This window comes from Mastacembelus armatus, chromosome 6, assembly GCF_900324485.2.
Source record: "Mastacembelus armatus chromosome 6, fMasArm1.2, whole genome shotgun sequence".
NCBI lineage: Eukaryota > Metazoa > Chordata > Actinopteri > Synbranchiformes > Mastacembelidae > Mastacembelus > Mastacembelus armatus.
In genome coordinates this window covers 20,364,873-20,386,471 of record NC_046638.1, presented here as the reverse complement: position 1 = coordinate 20,386,471, position 21,599 = coordinate 20,364,873, and the positions used below count along the sequence as shown (strand labels likewise).

Here is a 21,599-nt window from a genome sequence, read left to right as displayed (position 1 = left end):
GAGAATAAAGAACAGGAAAAAGAGGGGAAAATAGTGCAAATAGTGATGGGATCCCTCATACTGTATGTGATATTTCTGAATATGACGACTACTCTACTGTGTAGAGAAAGGAGTGGAAGAGCTGCTCTTGACCTTTTTTCAGTTGTGATTTTCCTGTTTAGCAACTTTGGATAGGACGTGGTAGATGATCTCTTTGTTGATGTGCATCCTGGTTGTTTTGTTTACCCCTTTTAACCTTGTTGTGTCCAAAGGCATAATCTGTAGAGAATACCCATCCATTTCCCATTAACTGTACCAGAGCACATGGTAAACTCTACCAACTTCTTTAAACTCAGTCTCTTATTCTGTTTATTTTTCTCATTTTATGGCTCATTCATATGTGTTATGTGACACATGTCATGTTTTCGTGGGCAGAGTTCAGTAAATTTAGCTGATGCTCCTATCTCATACTCTCAGGTATGAGAGAGATGGAGAAACGTTGAATTCCAAGTCCGTCAGTGTTACCAGTAAACATTATAGCTAATTCTTACTTAGGAGGATGCATTTCCAGTGCCAGGAAATAACATAAAACAAATGCCAAAATGAAAAATGGACTTAATCTCACTGTCTGGCCTGACAAGAAAGAAATGGTGCACTGGTAGAACCTAAAGGCAGGGTGTGGAGTGGTATGTGTTGGCAGGTTTAAACAAGACGTTCACATTGCTGAAGAGAGCAAAGTTCAGCAAGCCATAGGAAAAGATGCAAGAGAAACAATATTTCCGCTCAGTGGCCCCCTCTTTTATCTTAATGTACATGTGTTTTTCTATGTGTATGTTTGAATTATCACTGTGCACATGAGGATGTGGTTGGGGTGGGGAAATTAGACAGCGGAGAGTCAGTATGATTACAGGGAGACTTTGATAGATCAGCTGACAGGCCAGCACCAGCAGCCATATGTTTCATATGTGTCCACTGACAACCCCACTGTATGGCTCTGAACTGTCCATATGTCCTCTACACTTCCTCAACTACCTTCCACCATGACAGCTAGGTGAGGGAGGGAGTGGACAGAGGGGAGGAGGGTGTAGCTGCGATGTGGGATGATTTGAAAACAAGGGCACAGTGTAATTCATATAGAGCACTCAAATCCCAGTTGCAAAGGTTTACAGGCTGCACAGCCTCTGTGTGGAAATCATAGGATTATAATTGCAGATTTAAGAAACAATAAATGAATTTACACAATTTCCCTTGCTCATATGTAGGGTTTGACAGTAGCAAGTAGACGTGTAAGACATTTGATCATCTACAATAAAGATATTCACATCTAAAGTCAAAATGAGCCATCTGCACAGCATACTAGCTCTGAAGGCCATGGCATCACCCAATGACACTAGCCAGCTGTTTGATAAATTAATGAATCATGCTACTAGTTGATTATCAAATAAGATATTTTTTTTATCAATTGACTGCTAAAATCATAATTTTATTATGTAAAACCCTTATATTCATCAACAAGAACAAAACTATTTCCAGTGGTAAATGTAATATCTTGAGAACATTTAGTGACAGTCAGTGGTTAAAGGTGTCACAAGTGTTAAAACTGCAGCAGCCTTTTCTTCTGAATTGTTGGATGGAACATCATGTCTGCATCTGCAGATCTGACACAGGCTGCTTTGTGGACGATCTCCAGCCTGCTAAGCATGAACGTGTGAGTTTGTGAGTGTGTTACAAACCAGCTCCACGAGGTACTTCACAGCTAAAAAAGGATGTGGAGGAGGATGGAAATTTTTTTTTTGAGGTCAGAGTTAGACTTGGAATGAAGGCAAGAGGAGGGAACAACGCTGGTGTTCAGGGTCATCTGATTTCCGCTGTTGGGTTATGGTCACTGTATGGGAGCTGCTGATCGGGCCTCCCAGAAGTAAGGCAGAAAAGCTCAAGGCTGGACAGAAGACACACAACTGAGTTTTTGACCCTGATAGGAATATGATATCCCCTTGAGGAAGTGTGTGTGTGTATAAACGTGGATTATTCTGACTGACTCAGGGCTTACACGCTGTAGAAAATGCTGTGTGTGCGCTGTCCTCGTGTACCCATGCTGTACGAAATGCTAGCAGAGTTGAGGTCTTGCATGCACAGCTGTCTGCCATGATGTCACAACACTGCCCTGCTCTGTTGTTTGCGCTCAGCAGCAGACCTGCTAAACGTGACCTAAAAGCCTTTTTAATCACCGCTGGTCTCTGAGCTGGGTGGCTCGTGACAAACGCTAATACTGAGCCAACAGTCTGGTAGCATTGTGCACTAGGCTGACAGCTAGTTGTGCTAAAGACTGGCTGTGAACAGAGGGTATTATCCTGTGAGGAGTCCAGGCGTGGGAGTGAGGCCCGCACTCGCTTTCTGCAGTTTAATCCAGGGGGACAGAGGAAAGAACTTCTTACCACCATGTCTGACACAGGCTGTCAATACAAAAATGTCACATATTAAAGTTATAATGTGACAAGCATAGTGTACCTTTCTGCATGTACAATATCACCAGTAACTTTAAGATAAAAAATATTACTTATTGGGTAAATTGGTTGTTGGTGTTAAGCAGGCTAACCTGGACAACAAGCCAGCTAGCTCAATGCTGTAAGTCTAGGGCTTGTTTTTTGTGTTAGTATTGATGGTGGTGCATTTGAGTACAGTTTGAGTCTGCTGGTTACAGTAAGTATCTAAATGTTACTCTTATCTTAACTCATCTTAATTTGGAAAGCTTTCTCAGAGGAGTCTGAGTGTATTTCAGTAAAGTATCAGTGATTCACAGTCAACACGAAAACAGGTTCATTCCCAATCCAGGGTCAAAAAGACAACTTTTGATGTTGGTTGTTCATTTAGCACCGTTAGCGTAACTTTTCATGTCATATTGAGTCCTAAGTGGTTTTATATTGTTGAATTGAAATGGTCATGGGTTTGTTTATACAAAAATAAAATCCAAAGTATGAGCCAAAGGACACAACAGCAACACTGGACAAGGATGTTGATCAAAGGTCATCAGTTCCGGCCAGTAAACTGAAGACAGGAAATCTTTTTTTGCCCTGCTCTTCTTTGGACCCTCATCCTTTACCTTCAGTTTTATCTACCTTGTCTTGTTTTGTGCTAGCTCGTGCTCCACACAGATGTTTTATACCTAGAGCAGCTAACTCACTGTGAAAGCCTGAGTGGGCTGAGTCATATATCAGGGAGAGCGTGCAGAGCAGAGCAGGCTACTGCAGATTAGCAGTGAGAGGAGGGTGCTGCTGATTTATTACTGGCTGTTAGCTGGTTAAATGAGGCTAAGTGAGCAGACCAGCTAAGGGAGGTGAGATGTAAGAGATTAGCCTTAGTAAAGAGCGATGGAGGGACAAGATCTAGAAATTAAAAGCTGACTCCTGACCTCCTGTCTTTTCAATACTATTTCTCCTCCTCTGCTCCTGCACAACAGAATGAATCCTTGGAGCACTTTGTTTGTCACATTCACATTATTAATATACCACACATCAAATTGTATCTGTTGTAATAGAGGGCAATTGAAATGGCCTTTTCGTTTTCTTCTACAGTTTGATGTGTTTACTGGAGGCAATAAATGCTGAGAGGGACATAACTTGAATGTGAGACACAGACACAACACAGTTGTATCTGATTGGATTTTCCCTGCCTATATGCTTAATAATGTCAACAGCCATACTCTAGGTAGTAATGCCGGCTTTCTGTCCTTAATTTGTTGTGCAAGACACGATAGATTGAATGCTCCTTTAATCACCAAATTCCATGTACCGTGTTCAATGCTAACTCAATGTGACCTTCTTTGTTCTATTTCAAAAGCCAGGATTTGACAGGAGTGACAGACAAAAAGTAAACGTTTGGCTCTGGCTCTGGATGAAGCTCTATGTGCATGAAGTCTAGTGGTTCGATATTCGTTCTGTAAGCTGTTTCTGTCCTCATCCTCTGATATGTCAGCTTGCATGTTTGCTTTTTAAAGTAAGTGTGTGTGTGTGTGTGTGTGTGTGTGTGTGTGTGTGTGTGTGTGTGTGTGTGTGTGTGTGTGTGTGTGTGTGTGTGTGTGTGTGTGTGTGTGTGTGAGAGGTTGAGAGACAATGAGACAATCGCCACATCCGTATCCTCTCATAGAAGAACAGTAGGTCAGGGGTTTGGTTTGCTCTGGAGAGTTCATGAGTCACTCAGGGCTGAGGCGAAAGATAATGCACACAGATGAGATATTTCAGATAATTACTGTGAAGTTATAGCCACTGTATAAATCAGTGTAGCATGTGTGAGTGAAGGAAGCAGATGTTTTGCAGGTCAAAATCTTGGTTTAATAAGCAGGTGGATGCGTATCTTGTCTTTTTGGATCTCTCTTTTTCCCCTTTTCTAATATTGTATTTGACATTATTAGAATTACGTATGCCCTGCCTGCATGTGCGCTGGTTAAACCTGGGTACGCCCTCGTAAATCCCTATATTCATGCCTATATTTGTCAGCGTTGTTGTGTTTGGCTGGGTGTCTGTGGGTTTCTAGTTTATCTATCTCCCTGGCCCACCCTCTCTTTTCCTTCTCATTGTTCTGCCTCTCTGCCAGGCCAAGGGAGCCTGGAGCAGGAGCTCACAGGAAGTTTTCGTCATTAATTGTGCTGAAGCAAAAGCAAACAGCGAGATGCACAAACACAGGAAGTGTCGTTTTCCTCACGCAGGCTGCATCATGGTGTCTGTCGCTGCTCGGTTTATCAGTCGCTGCACGGTTTTCTCGTTCTTTTGGTTTCTTTTTCATCTCAACTAGTCTGAGTGCTACCTATTAATGGAGCAACTGATTTGCAGTCACACAAATCAGCTGTGAATACTAGTCATGAGCCTTTGTGTCTTGTGACAGATTTTATAATTGTACATTTGAGAGTGTAGGTAATAGGCCTCTAGTAAATTGATGTGATGGCATGCCATTTAGCATTATAGTTTGGACAGAACAGTAATATAGTAACATAAATGCTATAAATGTTCAGAGAGGACTGGAGTGCACACAAAGCATGTATGAAAGGTGATAGCATTGATGTGATTAAAGCTGGAATTCCCCTTTAACACTTGTTTAATGCTTTGTTTCTTATAGAGGCACTTTTCTTATCCTTTCTGTCCTACAAACCTTAATAACACACATACATTTTTTTTTTATTGTATCTCACAGCTAACCATGCTATATTACGTCTGGTTGTCTTATATTACAGTGAAACCTTAACTGAGGCTGGTATATTAGAATTATGACCTGGGTAGCATCTCTAACAGCTGAACGGTGAGCAGCTGTGGTCAAAGATGGTTAGAGGTCAATGGTCTCAAAGACTGCAGAGACTGTGTGTGCGCCACAGTAAGTCATTTGCCACCTGGTGGGTGGTTGGAGTATTGGTCGTAAACCCTGCTCTTTCCATGTGAGGAGATCAGACAAACTGAAATGAACTAAGCTGAAAAGGACAAATCAAATAAATTTTATTTTGTTTTCCTCCATTTTAGGTAGATATTATCATACTGATTTGTGTACAAGTGGTTATTTCTCTGTTTTTAATAAGTTTTAAAAAGGGTCCGTTTCAGGTGATTTGTGGCTTTGATTGGCAGCTCTGGTAGCAATGGAGTCCACACGTCAGCTATGTGTGTATGTGTGTATGTGTAGGAGTCAGGAGCTGTTTTCACTGTGGGGTTTAGCTACCTGCGCCAGGCCTTTTGTAGCATCAGTTCTAAGTTGAGGCAAGCTCTGTGTGGTGAAGGCATGCTGTCTGTAGTATTTCTACACGATCGTATGTCTGGAGCTTCAAATCCATAGTAAGAAATGCCACTGCACATTTTTGTTTCTTTTTGGATGAGCATCTAATCCCTTCCCAGTGTGTTGCTACTTACTAATGCAGCTCAGAACAGGTCATATCAATGCACAAATATTTACTGTGTTTACTATGCATCTGTATATTGGAGGTTTGACTCACCAGAAAGTGCCTTTTTAGGACATTTGGGTCAATAATTGTGAAACTGTTTTTGATAACACATTTGATACAAACTATCACAATCCTTTATATTAGAGTTGATTTATTAGTTTTTGTTTGGCTTAGCAACATTAAAATCATAAACAATGTCACTGAATGAGACATGCCTGTAATGCCTGTTTTTTTTTTTTGCAATTTTCCAGTGTTTTTTACAAAGTCTGTGCACTTCAGGATCTCTGTGTCAAAGGTCTGGTATTCTTACCTTTATCTGTGCTCTGCAACTCTCCAATCTCCACCAGCGAACTATGGGCTCACATCACAGAATTTCATTGTGATGTCAGCTGATACCACAAGAGGGCAGCAAGTTCAGTTCACATGACCGTGTAGGAGACAGGAACATGCTACAGGGCAAAAAAAAAAAAAAAACTCAGCAATTGAATAACTTTGGTTGCTTTTAGTCAAACATATTGATTATAGCAGATCACGTGTTTGCGCTGCTTTCCAAGTGAAAGTAGTATGGACTCTGCATTCTGTGTGTGTGTGTGGTGTATGACTGAAGAGAATAGTAAGTAATTGAAAAGGAAGAGATGTTGAAGAAACTGTGGTGACATGAGGAGAAACGTATGGAAGGGCAGAGAGAGAGAGCCCTAATGAGCATTAAAGTAGGTCTTGTATGATTGTGGCTTGTCGGCCTTTCCAGAGTGCACCAGACTCTGCTGACCCTTTTCAGTCCAGGATCAGTTGACCATATGAAGTGTCTGCAGTATTAAACCAGCATCACCAGTCCACTAGCAGCCAGAGGAAGGAGATAATTAGTTCTTTTCAGCAAGTTAAATTTTTTTCAAGTAGAGGTTAGAGGGTCATTTGTTTTTCTTCACTGCTCAGGTTAGTATATTTGCATATTCAAATCATAATTTATTGTTGGTTGCACACTGCTGTCATTCAGCGCTATAGAAACACTCCTGCTTTATTGCTTCCTTGCTATCTGATTTTCTTTGTGTGAAGCCTCTTTCCAGCATTTATTGTTCTTCACTGAAGGTATGCTTTGAGGAAAAAGCTGAGAAGCTTCTAAATGTCTTATAATTTTGTATTTTTTCACAAAGGATCGTATGGGCAGCCAACCATTCGGCCTGTTGCTTTGCTTCTCCTTGCTTCTATGTATTCATTTAATGACCTGTGTCTTTCACATACCAGACATTGCTGAGCCATTAGCACTGCTTTCTTTCTTTCCGTCCTTTTTTTTCATCTTTTAATCTTCTATCCTTGCCTCCCTGCACCCATCATTGGTGCAAAGCCTTTGTTCCCATGCCAGCAATGCCACACAGCACACCAGCATAACATGACGTCAGTGACTGCCCACACCACCGCCTGCTGCCTTTCTCTCATCACCGCTTCTCAGTCTCAGCACAGCTCATTTTTCACAGCAGCCCTAGACAAGAGAAAGTGGAGATGCTATTCTGTTCTGTCATCCTAAGCTGTGCATTATTTCTAGTAAACACTGGGTGGCATCAGTGAGTGGTTCAATGGTGATTGTGAACCTTAACAGTGAATGAGGTGTAGCGTGTGAAAGGCTTCAGTGAATGATTTTCTCTTTGTGTTTGGTTCTTTATGAGAAGGTAGATGGACAAAAAACAACTAAAAGTACACAAGGGAAAAAAATGGGTCTTTGCTCCTCACAAATAGTATTTCAGTGTTGTCTTGACACTCACATCAATAATCAACCATTTAATTAATTTGCTTTGTACTTTATTTTATTGACATTAACCAGCCTATGAAATGCTGACATTGTTTTTAGCTTTTAAATGTAAAATGTAAGGTTTGAAAAATGTAAATTCTTAAAAAAAAAAAGAATGCAATTATTTATTTTATTTAAGTAAATAATAGTGAAAATGTACATCAATTTCCTGGAGTATCTTATTAATAATATTAATGAATTTGGACTGTTTTTCCTCAAGAATGATTGATTTATTTTCAAAATAGATGTCCATTATTGTCCTGTGGTTTTATACCATTAATAGTTTCATTGTCACTGATAGCAACTAATGCAGTGTCACAGCAAAATAACTATTGGAAATGATGTTCAATCAGTTGGTTTTTCAAAACTGGCTTTGAGCTTCACATTCTCAAGATGCCTGGGCAGTGATCATTGCATGGGTCAGGTTGCATTTCATTTCCTTTCATTTTGGTGGGTGGAATTTGAATTAGAGCCACATCTGTCCTTATATAGAAAGGTAACACTGATTAGCTTCAGGACTCAGAAATACCCAGACAAAACATTTGCCTTCACGGGCATCCTGGAAACATTTGAGGAAAAAGTCAACATCTGTCTCATTTTGCTGATTTATTGTATATTTAACTCTCATCTGTACAAAGTTACATAGTGAGAGAACAGTGTCAGCCTGTTTTAGTGGAAGACCCCTCGGCTTTTCCGTCATAGATGGTCAGATAACAGATAGCAAAAGTGTGTAGGAATGGACAGACTGTAAAAGCTGAGTTACAGTGGTGTCCTCTCAATATAGGCCAGGCTGTATGTGAAAGACAGACATAGACGGGCCACTGGCGTCGCCCAGCCTGGCTGTATATATAGGCCCTTTGATACTGCACCTCTTGGACTTCTCCCAGCTCACATATAGCTCTGACTGTGCTCAGTGTGTGTGAGTTCATTTCTGTGTGCTGAAACTCATTTAGGTGTACCCACTTTTGTGACAGAGAAAAACAGTACGTGCTTGATTCTTGGCAGAAAAACTCTGGTGTATATTAATTTGTGTAATAAGCACATGTTAGTGGTCTCATAGATTTGTCTTGTCTTTTTCTTTTTTTAGCATCAGCACTAGGGACTGTGTGTGTGAGTGAGTGAGAAAGAGAGAGACGGAGACGGGGAGTGTGTGCTTTCTGTCAGTATCACCTCTGTCTGTGCCGGGGAACTTGGCACGTACAGCACTGTGGTTTTTGTAAAGCTGGCGTCTCCTCTCATGCAAGCAGTCAAGCTGCTGGAGCCACAGTAGCATGCGTGTGCGTGTCCATTTATGTGTGTGTGTGCACTGCGGTCCAGCTTTTGACTCTGTAATGTGTTCCTGGAAGGCCTATGTAGGAGTGTAGGGGCCAGAGCTATTCCACATCTACACCACAGGCAGCGCTGACTTTCTGGAAGTTTCTCTGCCACTTGAAGGAGACAGAAGAAACTGACAACTTTGAGTGTTTATTTGATGCTTAATATGAACACCTACAGAGAAAACCTGCAACCTTGTGCAGACAGAAAATAAAAAGGTGTTATGCATTGCCTTGGTGTCTTTAATGCTGTTATCGTGCCTAGATATGGACTCAAAGATTACATCATTCTTACAAAACAAGAACTTGGGGTGAAGGTGGGGAGTTGGATGGACAGATGGAAGGAATAAGGGGCTCATGATGCAAGGGGAGTATGCATGTAAAAGACGCTTGAATAGAAATGAGGATTGAGAAAGAAGCAAGAAAGTTCAAATTAGCTTAATGAAGTAGCTGCAAAGGGAGCAATAAGCATCAAGGGCATTTGAGGTGCAGGTGATGAATAAGTGCAGGAAGGAGCAATGGAGTGAGACTGAATAGGTGGGGGCAGGATTGTTGTTTTGAACTGCGTCAATAAAGCTCAAACTGATTGTGCCTTTGTGATCTGTAGTGTTCACCTTCTTTTCCTCTCAGTACTCTCTCCACTTTTTTTTTTTTTTTTTTTTTGATTTAATGTCTGTTTTATCTCTGGCCCATACCCTGTGGTATCTTCACATTTTCTGTTAACTATCTTCCTCCCATAGTGCTCCTTCCTCCTCCTCTTCCCTCCAGTGGCTGTTGTGTAACTCTGCAGTGACTGACCGAGCAGTAGCAGCAGCGCAATCGATCAGCAGTTCGGGTGCCAGGATGCTCTTATTGTAATAAGTGAGCTTGGAGCCGTTGAAAGCAGTTGAAAGCAGCCCTGAGTGCTTTTTGTGGGAGTGGAGGAATCGCACAGACACTGCACCGCACTCCCATGATGTAATACTAAATAATCCTGAAAATGCTTTTAAACTTAGCTCTTGCATGGAATCATCATTTTTATGTCTTCTTTCTTTGATCCCTCAAGACCCATACACACAAAAGTTAATGAGACATTTTATTTTCTTACTACAGATTTATTTATTGACATGGTGCTCAGGATTCTGAACTGAATGTCTGCTCTTAGGTGCGTAGAGCTTGTCCTTTCGTTAGTCTTGTCATTATTTTCATGAAGATAATTTATAGTTTTGAAGCTTCCAGTGGAAAATGGTTCCTTTACAGTTTGTTTTTGACATGATCCTGGATTTGATTCCAGTTTGGGGATCATGTCATCTTCCCCTTCCTCTCTCCAGCTGGCTGCAAGAAAAGAACATCTGGTCTCTTCATTTTTCAGTCTTTGTGGTCTGGCCTTTTGCTTGACAAATTCCCACTCTCCCTTTCTCTCCATTATCCCTCTTCTTTTCTTTTCCAAGTCCTCTAAACCTGTCTTTTATGCATTACCATGCAGAGCCAAAGTTGACAAAACAACAACTTTGACACACCTTTAGCTGTAGTTGGTGTACACACACACACACACACACATATGCAGTGATGTAAAGATCCTCCATTGGGGCCAGTGAGCTGTTTGAGCCCCAGAGGACATGCATACATACACTGGAGGTTGGTTGGAGAGAGGTGACTGGGTGCAGCGATAAAGATCATCACAGGAGCCACCAGTGAACTCTTGTAAAGCCATTCCAGTGTCAACTTTGCATCTGCCCAGTCGCTGTGAATGATCCTGCCTGTCATTTCCCTCTATTTTTACATTCCTAGGACTCATTTCATTGTCTCTTCTTGCTGTGTTTTCAGAGGATGAAAATGCTGCACGGCATGGATGTTACTCAGCAAGTTCATGATTGCGGTTCATTGTTACTGGTCACTTGGTCATTGTGCTGGCAGCAGCACCTGGTGCGAGGTCAAGAGTTCACTGGTGGCACATTAAGTAGTAGGACTCTGAGTTATCATCATTATAAGGAAGTTGTAATGACAAGTACAATTTCAAGAGAGACATATTTATCTGTTAAATGACGTGATCTTAAAATAAACCCCACAACTTGCAGTGAAAAATGATAATAATAATCAAAGCTGTAATTCTGCTCCTAGAACTTAAGCATGTTCACTAAGGTCTTGATCAAATGAAAAGTGTGTGTGTGTGCGTGTGTGTAAAATACACTTCCAGGGTTACTTTGGATTTAAACGGCATTAATGGATCCTCAGCCCTATTCTTAGCTCAGATCTGTCTCACCCTTCAGGCGCTGAGAGGAGCCATGTTGGGGTGGTGGAGTCTCGTTTGTGTTCGGCCTATGGAGGAATATAAATGTGTGTATATAGCTGCTGTGATATGAATCCCGCTGAAACACGAGAGCCTCCACGGGACCAGGAATGGAGAGAAGTGTAGCTGGCGCGCATCGATAACAGTTTTCCATAAAGGAACCGCGAGCTTGTGCATTTATTTCAGTGTGTTTGTGTGTTTAGATGTTGTCCTGTGAAGCCGAATGCAGCCGGGGATGTGGACTTAGTGAAAGACGAGGTTCAAGTTTCATCAGAGTGATTTTCCTTTTTTGTTGTTGTTGTTTTGGAGGTGGTTTGCCTCAGTGAGGATGTGGACACGAAGCCGACCCAACCTCAACCAGACTCCGCGTTAATAGCAGTAGATTTTTTTTTTCCCCAACTCACATCGCTCCGGGCTGCTCGCATGTGCCGACAACAGCTCTCGTTTTGTTTTAATCGAAACGCTTGCAGTCTGAGGACCCGATAACCCTGCCCCACGGAAACTACACCGAGGGGGTCGAGAGGGGGGGCGCATGAGGAGGAGACCGAGGTTTGGGGAGAAACGAGAGAAAGACGGAGAGAAAGGTGGTTGAAGAGTGAGGGAGGACTGCACAGGGCGACTCCGTGTGGTTCCGCGTTTGTTCTGCAGACGTCCAGAGACCGGGAGGCACGGTGTGCGTCGCTTCTTTCGAGGTGCAACAAAAAGCCGCAACGCCGTCAATTCTGGATTTCTTTATCCGCTTCCTGTCGTCCAGGATGAGGTTTAAACGGAACGGATCCTACACGTTAAATAGGTAAGCGGTGTCCGTATGGAGGGGGACAGCACTTTGTAAACCTCATCAATCAGTTCACTTTCTCTATGATGTTTCCAAAGCCGTGCGTAAAGCGACTTTATAGGCTCTCTATGGCACTTTATGCTGTTAATCTAATATCCCTCATTAAGATTTCAACATTGCAGAAGGAGACTAGCTTTTTATTGCAGCATTAGCAATATCAAGCTCATACATGCTGCAATGGGACCACTGAAGGCAAATTTTTCATTATAATGGATATTAAGGCTTTTTGAGGTGACCTCTGATGGAAAAAGCACTTTGAAACCTGAACTTTGCGAGTTTTTATTACTTGCAGATTCACAGAATGTAGCATCTTTTTAGTTTTCATGATGGGCTGTGAATCAAATGAAGTCCAGATTCTTGATTCTACCTAACCACAGATTGATAATGTAACGTCTTCCTGAAATTACAGACCCTGGTTTCAGCTTCTTGTACTGTAGGTCAGGAAGGAGGCAGTGTCAGGAGAAACCTGTCTGTCTTGCATTGAGGGAGGTGGGCTTCCTCTATTGTTGTTAAGCAAAATGATCTTGTTACTTCTCCTCTAAGAAATACCCTTTCTTGGGGCCCCCTCATCTCCAAAATGTTCATATGTGTGTAGCAGTGTGAGTTATGAGCATTATGTATGTCTGCCTCTTTTCCCGTAACCTACTTTTACTTGGCATGATTATAGACCATCTAATTATATCCTATTTCTAAAACCTAGTCAAGAGTTGGGTCTTTCCCCTTCTCAGCAGTGATCCAGCCCTCTCTCTCTCTCTCTCTCTCTCTCTCTCTCTTTCTGTGTGTGTGTGCAGTATCTCTCTAAGTCACAAGTTTATAAGAGAAATAGTTTGCCAACACAGTCTTTCTTGAATTTGGCCCATGTAACAGTTGCGCCGGATATCTTGCTTTTGTGGTTTATCTGGATTTCATGATAAGATCCATGGATTTGAGGAAGTACACACAAAAACAGTCATTCAGAGAGCTTGCTAATATTGTTGAAAGTGACAGTTGATTTAATGGCAGTTTCGTTTCTTCCACTTTTCGTCTGGCACTCCCTTTACCCTTCGTCTTGTTACACGGCACATGGCCTTCTGCTGCACTTGACACACACAAAACCCACATCCTGACTTTTTGGTACTGAAAACACAAAGGGAGCTAATGAGTGCAAAACAGCCACTTCATCACACAGCCGAAAATGCGAGAACAATGTTATCATCATATACCCCTCCTCCCCTTTTTGTGTTTGCTTAGGAAATGTGTCTGTTGCTATACACCCGCAAGTGAGTATTCCCATCTGTGTGTGCAGGTGAGAGGGATGGGGTAATTAAACAGTGAAAGAGCAGGCCTGTTAGCTGTAGCTCCTGGTGACTGGCCTCCAGGGAGGAGGAGAAAGGTGGAGGAGGAGGGATGACGTCACTGGATGTAGTGCTTGGATGGAAGCGCTTCAGCCGACTGCTGCAGTCCTTTTTTTGCCATCCATTATCTCGAAAAGAAACGCGTAGCAGAAAGGGTGTTCAGTGTTGTTCTGTGGTGTTGTCAGAAGTTCGGTGCAGCATGATGTAGGTGAAAAACATCCACCAGCCCTGGTTAGACATATCACATTGTTCAAGGTTCGTTTGATTGATAAGAAGTTGATAGAATAAGAGCAAAAGTGCACCCCTGTGGTTCTTGCATAACAACCTTCTTCTGAAGGTGACTGTCACCTCTGCCTTCAAGTGTTTTTCTTGGCAGTCTGCCGTGACTTGTTTTCTCTAAACAGCAGAGCGGACATGGCCTGTTTGACACAGAGCGTTAGTATTCAGAAGCAACATTCGTCATGGTCGGTTAAACCTGTGCTGGCGTCTGTCAAGTCCAGCAGTCTTTGATTACAGCATCACAAACACTCCTCCACCTGACCACTTCCGTCCCTCAAACCGTATTTATGTGTCTTTGGTCTGTGTTTTGATGTGTGAGGAAGGGAGTGACTAGCAGAGGCCGAAAGAAAGTCATTTCTTTTTGAATGATGCAGAGCAGAGAGACAGAGGCCCATAATTCACTCTGTCCTTTACTTTATTTGCCCACACCATAACCACAGTACTTTGCAGTGATTGGCTCACTTTCTGGGGGCTTGTCTTTGCGCTAGCCCCTCCCATCCCTTACCTCTGCATCATTTGTGTGAATGAAGAGTCATGGTTATTGTATACATGCTGGAAACAGTGTACATACAGTGGTGTATGTGTGCTCACGTGTCTGGCCCCTCTTCAGTCTTGACAATTACCTGTCTGCTGCTAAGACACGTTTACTTAAACATGATGAGCTTGCACTGATTAATTTTCCAGAGAGGTTTAACAGGATCTGTCTCGTACGCAAATTTGGCAAACGGAGCCAGTGTTTGGTCTGAGCGAGAGATGGGTGGAGATAGGATGTTTAGCCTCTGTTTAGGATGTATACAGATAGATGAGATACAGTAGCTGCTTCCTAGGGATTGTTTCCTCTCTGTTTCTCTTGTTGTGTCTCTGTCCATCTCTCGCTCTCCACTGCAGTCCACCCTGTGCTGCCCAGCAGTCAGCAGTTTGTTTATGGGACTCTGTTTGCCAAGCTAATCTTCCCGCCTTTCATGTAAGAGCCAGCAAGGGAGAGAGAGAGGAGTCAGAGAGGGAGAGGCACAGAGAGAGTGTGTTAAAGTGAGGCAGGCAGTTGCAGTAGTTGAGAGGAAGAGAGAAACGTTGTCAGAGGAGTGTGTCTGGTTCTTTCAATATTTTTTTTTTTGTTTTGTTTGAAATTGAATTTCTCTGTGAGTTTGGCTTGCTCACCAAGCGAACTATCCGCACTGGTCCGTCTGTACGTCCTGTCTGATCTGCGTCGAAGACAGTGCCAGCAGCCGTTGTGCTAAGTTGGAACTGGGAGCTGTTGTCCTTGTGCACCTGTAGTCAAAGTTTGCATGAGAGCAGTGGAGACAGGGAGGAGAAAGGGTGCTGTGAGTCAGAGCCTCGTCACCCCGGCTCTGCTTCATCACCGACTCGATGGGGGTTCTGGTGTGCTGCGACTGCTTCTTCTATAGGTAGCTTACCAAGTCACTATTACTCTTTCCTCTCGACCTTTCTTTCGACCTATCTTTGCTGTTGTTGATTGTTGCGATTGTGCTTGGTTTTTCAGCATTCCCTTTTAATGTCAGAGTTTTTCCAACTTCTCCATCTGACCCCCCCCTTCTCCTTCCTCTCCTGCCCATTCACACGTTACAGTGCAGCGGTTTGGAGGAGACATTTGAGGACAGTGCTGCTGTAGCAGGCAGATTCTGCTGTAGTCAGACACACAGGGTATCTTGACTTGTGGGAGGGGGAGGGAGTTTGGGACAGAGGGACAGCGATGGCGCATTGCCAGCCTCCTATAGTGGACCGAAGGACAGCATTGCTGGTTATAGGGTTTGTTAGGAGGGTTGGTAAAGACTAATTGGAATGAAATGGCAAGCAGCCAGTAGGCAGCTAGTCTGTTAGGCTGGCCCAACTTTTGCTCTCATCCTCCTGTGTGACCCTTTGGCTGGACACAGTGTTCCCTTTCAAGGGGCCAGGGATGTTTTTTTTTCTGTTGCTGTTGTTTGCAGACTATTGGACTTTGCAGACTTTGTTCTCTGTTTGAATTTACTGCCTGTGTAGTTTCCTATAGAAAGACTTGTCTCAGCCATCGTGTGTTGGAAAGCCTGCGCCGTTCATTTTAAAATCCGACTTATATACTGGCACTTATATATCTACTTATTGTCCTTGAGAGAAAGACTAAGATGATTTAGGTTAGGCTCTCTGGCAGTTTGAGCAGAAAGGATCTGGTTCCCCTCTCTTGTGGTTGTGGGGTTAGGCAGCCTGAGCCTTAACTGCTGTATAAAATCTAAAGATAGCTTTCTAGTTCTCTAAGGAGTGTTTTGATGGTGAGGGTAAAATTGTAACTTTAATGCAGATGCACAGAACAGCTGGATTGTGTTAGGCCTTGCTGCAATTCAGAACTTTGTTTACACTTCATTGCTACTTGTAGCGTGCATAACTGCCTGCTGTTTAAATCTGTGTGTCATGTATTTGCGTAGCTACACGTGTTATATAGCGTTGGTGGAACACACAGAAGCCTTGTGAAAGCAGGAGTTGTGCCAAAAGTGCTTATACCTCACCTCCCCAGTTATCAGGCGGCTTGGTGATGATGCCCTATGGCTTGACTGATGTCTGTTTTTGGAGACACACCCATATAAACAAGTGCTTCTTGACCTTGGACTGGGCCACCCCCCTTTATGTTTGGCTCTGGTGTTTTAGTTAATACTTGCATTGTGTGGAGTAGAAACTGCCTGCCAGCACTCTGTCAAAGTGTCAACTCTAACATTGATTAACCTGATTAGAAACGTAAAGAAAAATAAAATGGAGTGGACCTTCATTTCCCTGTTTCTCTTTAAGGTTTAATACTTAGGTAACTTTAAGGCAAAGCAGGTAGACATGGGTGCTCATGAGAGTAACATCATGCATTTGACTAGCTTAGCTTGACATAAAGACTAAGCTGAAAGAAAATAAATATGGATAAACATGACAGGAGTTCCTGCAGCTGTCATTTTTACATTGTACACATATCCTTGTTAATCATTAAATAAACAAGATATATTATGCTGATGTAATAAACTTTAACAGTGTTGTGCAGATAAAGCCAGGGTAGCTGTTTCCTTGTTTCCAGCCTTTATGCTAAGTTCAGTTTACTGCCTATTTCATGTTGTCAATTTTAAAATTATTCCTAGCTTTGGACCATGCAGAGACTCTTTGGCATTTAGCATAATATTGTTTTATCTGTTCAGGGTTGTGACATCATGTTTTAATCACGTGTGTTCCATTTGTTTGCTGTCTGTTGACAGATTAACCAGCCTGATAATGTCAGTGAACCAAGGTTGAGAGTGAAAAAAAATCAGGTATGTTCCTAAACTAACAATTTTATGATTATGAAAATATTGCTGATGTGGCCTTAAGGCTGTCAAGGCTGTCAGCAGTCACCTTAGCTCGACTGGGCTAAAGGAAATAGAAAATAGTCACTCTTCTTGGCTAGGGAGAATTCAAATTAGTTGTACCTTGAAGTTTAGTTGAACTAACTTTTCAGTTTGACTAATGGTTTGGGCATCAGCCTTTTAACACTGTTGAAAGTAATCTTGGGATCTCCTCTCTGTAATCTCCAGATATCCAAGTACGTTGTCATTTGTGAATGTTGTTACGCCCCAGCCTAGGGGTTGCCGGAGTGTAACACGATTGTGGAGTTTTTCTCCAAACCTCTTCCACTCTCAACAAACACTAAACAATACTAAATACAATTAACAAGAAATTGTATTCTGTTGAAACACAGAATGCGATACAGAATGGTCAAAACAAACACAAACGCTAATTTAGCCCTATTCAAACAAAAATGCTCCGTGAGCCCTACGATACTATACGAATACTGGAAAAAAAAAAAACAAAGGCTAAATATAGCCCTATGGTCTCAAACAAACAAAAGATCAAATAACAAAAACGCTAAACAGCGTTTATAGCTGTTATGTAATAGCTAATCCAAAGAAACAACACAAAATCACAGGTCATCAGCTTGGAAACTCCTAAAACAAAACAGGAGAAAACAAAACACAAAACGTAGCCTAAATGTCTAACTTCTTAATCGAAAACAACGAAAATATTATCACCACAAAATCTTCAAACAAAACAACTCTAATCTTAGCGCGAAATCGAAATCTTTATCAAAATAGCTGGGAATGGCAAAGGTGGGAGAATAGCTCTCCTAAACAACAGTCCGTGGTCTTCTTATAGTCCTTCCGGGAAGTGTTGGACCAATCCCGGAAGTCCAATCCACGGCTTCCTACGTCCACGCCCACTTCAGCATCCGTCACACACACACTCGAGATGGGGAGGGGAGAGCCAACAACACACCAACACACATAATGACCTAACAATGTGTCATAACAATGTATTCTTTTAACACACATGCAAGCTCACTTTCAGACGCGTCTTCCAACAGAACAATCCTGAGGCAACCACCGCAGTTTGGAGTTGCAAAGGCGTTCTCTGTGTTTTTTGTATTAACAATAATGTCAGATGTGAGAGATGTGGTCATTATTTCTCCATGCATCAATTGCAACAGAAAACAGAAAAAAAGTCAAGTTCTTAGGAGGTTTCATGTACCTCTATGATGTGTTGCTGGAAAGCAGGCAAATTTAGACTGAGCATCTCTGTCATGTGTGTTTGCTCCCAGTGGATGTGTTGATAAATTTTCTGATGTGTGTTGTGGAACAATAGCTCTGAGTGTGTCATCACACTGTGTGAGTTGTACTGGCAGAACAGAACATGGTGTTTGTGGCTGTCATTAGCCTATCTTTGTCAGGCCCGGCTGTGTCCACAGAGCTGAGATGTGCAGTTCAACAAGGACGCTGTTCTCCACCAACAAACTCTGCACTCCTTCCCCTCGGCCCAGTAGACTCCCCACGTGCATGGCTGCCTGTCAGTCAAATGGGACTGAATTCAAACAAGCCAAAAAGGCTTTGAGAAAAGTTTAGTAAAAGAAATGGGCTTAAGTTGTGATTAGTGCACAGAAATCTTATGAAATCACCATTAAAAGCTTTGTCTGGAGAAATTGGATGACATGTTTTTCTCTGACTCTTGCACTGTAGAGTAGAGCTGCTTTCTTATTTTGCCTATTGCCTAGATGTCAAACTTAACAAGATCAGCTATTTAATTTTTTTAAACAAAGTTTTGATGGTCTGTTGAAAATCGCTTTCTAGGAAAGAACTCCAGGAAAATTCAATATTTACTAAATATTGAATTCTTGTTTCTTTTGACTCTGTTAAACAATGTTTATTTATTATACACTGCTACACCCAAATGCCACTTAAACAAATGGGCCTTACACTCTACAATCAGCCAGAATTCAGTGGTATTTTCTGCATTAATATACAGTGCCCTCCACAATTATTGGCACCCCTGATTAAGATGTGGTAATATTAGTCGTTATTGGGTCTTTCGGCAGGGTAATGACCCAAAACAAAATCTCCTAAAAAATGGTTCAGCAGACACAAAATAAGCTCCTCCAATGGCCATCTCACTGAAAAGGAGAGTGCATAAGAGAGGAATGTGCAAAGAGGAATGGTTAAAGATCCCTCTCTCTGTATTCTCCAACCTTGTGAGAAGTTAGAGGAGATTAAATGCTGTCTTGTTGGCAAAAGGGGGTTGTACGAAGCATTAAGATCAAAGGTGCCGATAAGGTGGCACACATGATTTCATATAAAGTCAATCATTTGTTAATGTTATTTTTGATTTTTGCTGAATTGTACTTCAATTAAAGGTTGGATTTTTCACTGGTGGTGATCTTTTTGGGAGGGATTTCCTTCACTTGTTTCCAAGAATCTCCTCTATCAGGTTTTGGATGACACCCAGCAACGAAATCTGCCGTTTCCTGTTTTCTGCGTTTAGAATGAGTTTGTCACTCTTCTCTCTGTAGATAGTTTTAATGGTGAAAAGATAAAAACTTGCAGTGTTAACCTGATCCATTCAGGACTAGTGTTACATTGGCTGATCAGTGCAGATGTGACCGGTCCATCAGTCTTGACCACCCTCACTGTCTTTCTCTACTTTCACCTGCCCTCCAGTCACTGCAGAGGGCAGAACTCACACACGGGGCCAGTTGCATAACAGACTGTGTGTGTGTTTTCAGAAGCAGCCTAGTCCTGCTGGCTCAGGAGGAGAAAGAGATGGCCTTGCACTAACCTCACCTCCGCATTTAGATCCACACAGTCAGCACATGCACACACCTCAGCAGAAACGCACAGGACCTCTTTGTAGCACGTTTGTTATTGAAACAACTAAAGTCAGATTTTCACCAGGTAAAATCTTTGACCACAGAACACAAAGGTAAACAAATTCAGTAAAGGATCATGTTTAAAACGTGCTGTTCAGACAAAGGTTAAGTGCATTTTAGCAGAGTTGTCTGCATGTGGTAGCAGGTGCCTGTTAGGCATGGAAAAACTTGTTCCAGCTGCCCGGTGGCCCGTTTGGCAAGTGGATAATGGCTTCATTGTTTTTTGGCTCAGTCTGAATATTGGTCAGGAGGCAGGAAAGAGTTTAGACCCAGTACCAAAACAACGACCCTGGAGGCTTTGTATAGGTGACAGGGAACTCGGTTTTAGCAGTGGCTTTTCTTTGCTCCCTCTGGGAACAAGAGACCCATTTGAAGGCAAACAGGAAGTGCCTGGGCGCCTCACTTCCTGTTTAAGTTTGTCCCAGGCAAGACTGAGAGGGGAGGGGTGGTCTGGTGCAGTCTGAAATTGGAAGGAGAAGGTGGCGGTGAGTAGTTAGCTTTCTTACTCACTTTTTGTCTCAAAGTTTAACAGACTCATTCACGACATAACTTCATAATTGCCTCCGTGCTGCAGTGCCCCTCATTTGTTTTGGTTATCTGCCATGTGACATGGTGCTCTTACCAAGGATATAGCTGAAGAGAAGTCAAGAAAAAACAGACAAAGTTTTAAATAGCATCCAGAAATGCAGCTTTAATTTGTACCGACTTCAAAGGCACGCCTGGATCTCACTTGAAGTCTATCATGTTCAAATCTGTGAGTCACACACACTGTTTGAATGTCTTATCCTTGTGAGAGTAGCTGTGGAAAAGGGGCTAATTAGGCACGAGCAGGGATGCTACAGAGTGCTGACACCAGCATATTGTTGATGTTTGTAACATTTATTACGTTCAACTCGAGTGCTGTGCACCCAAAAAGGACAAACTGTAAATTCTTTTTTGTGTCTAAGGCTTGTCGGCTTTCTGCTCTCCTGTTGTGGACTGCAGTTACAGTACTTTTTGCTGTTAAGCCTTTTGTGTTCCAGACAGATGTGCAGTCTGCACTAGCAGCCATCTCCTCCCCCATCTAGGAGAGATGATGTCACTGCATAAGCTCATCTTCCCAGGTGGCAGCCACTTATTCTTCTGCATCCAGCCAATCAGGGGCTTGTTTACACCTGAATCCCATTGCAGGGAGATGCACAGAAACACTTCATAATGTTAAGAGCCGCTGATCTCATCTGTACTGAAAAGGATCCGATTATATTGTTCTCACCAAAGCTCATCCTTTATCGTAGGATGTGACACATCTGTGCATGTGTGGTGGAAAGTGTGACGTGCAGCATTGGTGGCACACACACTCATACACATATTGCTTTCACTGCTCCAAGGACATCTATTGATTTGACCTCTCTTGCAACTCCTTTCAATCCAGCTTATTTCCCGTTCTGACACTGGCAGCAGCTGCCTCCCTTGCTTCCTTCCTTCGCTCACTGACGCACCCGCTGCAGGATACAGGCATGTGTTTTGTTTGGTAGCTTGTGTTGTGAGGATATTAAAAAGAGGGAGAATAACTGTCTTTATTTACACAATAGTGTTGTTTTCATCATGTCTGTGTTCATGTGGCTCCACAGGATTGTTTGTGTGTCCTTTGTCTGGCAGCAGACTGACACAGGACAAGCTCTTATATTTCCTCCATGCCTGTCTCAGACAAAGGG

The 21,599-nt window shown here is 42.4% G+C and overlaps 1 protein-coding gene across 3 annotated transcripts in view; it reads left to right on the top strand.

Annotated features, from left to right (window-relative positions):
* Positions 1-21,599, top strand: part of mob2a (MOB kinase activator 2a) — a 59,905-nt gene that overhangs the window by 10,522 nt on the left and 27,784 nt on the right. The window contains exon 1 of one of the 3 annotated variants that reach the window (XM_026311878.2): positions 11,828-12,054. The exons of 1 other annotated variant lie outside the window; for it this stretch is intronic. In XM_026311878.2, coding sequence (XP_026167663.1) covers positions 12,017-12,054 — 38 coding nt within the window. In that variant the 5' untranslated portion in view covers positions 11,828-12,016. Of the gene's footprint in view, positions 1-11,827; positions 12,055-14,767; positions 15,116-21,599 lie in introns of those variants that run through there. One more of the 3 variants, XM_026311879.1, reaches the window with a different exon arrangement.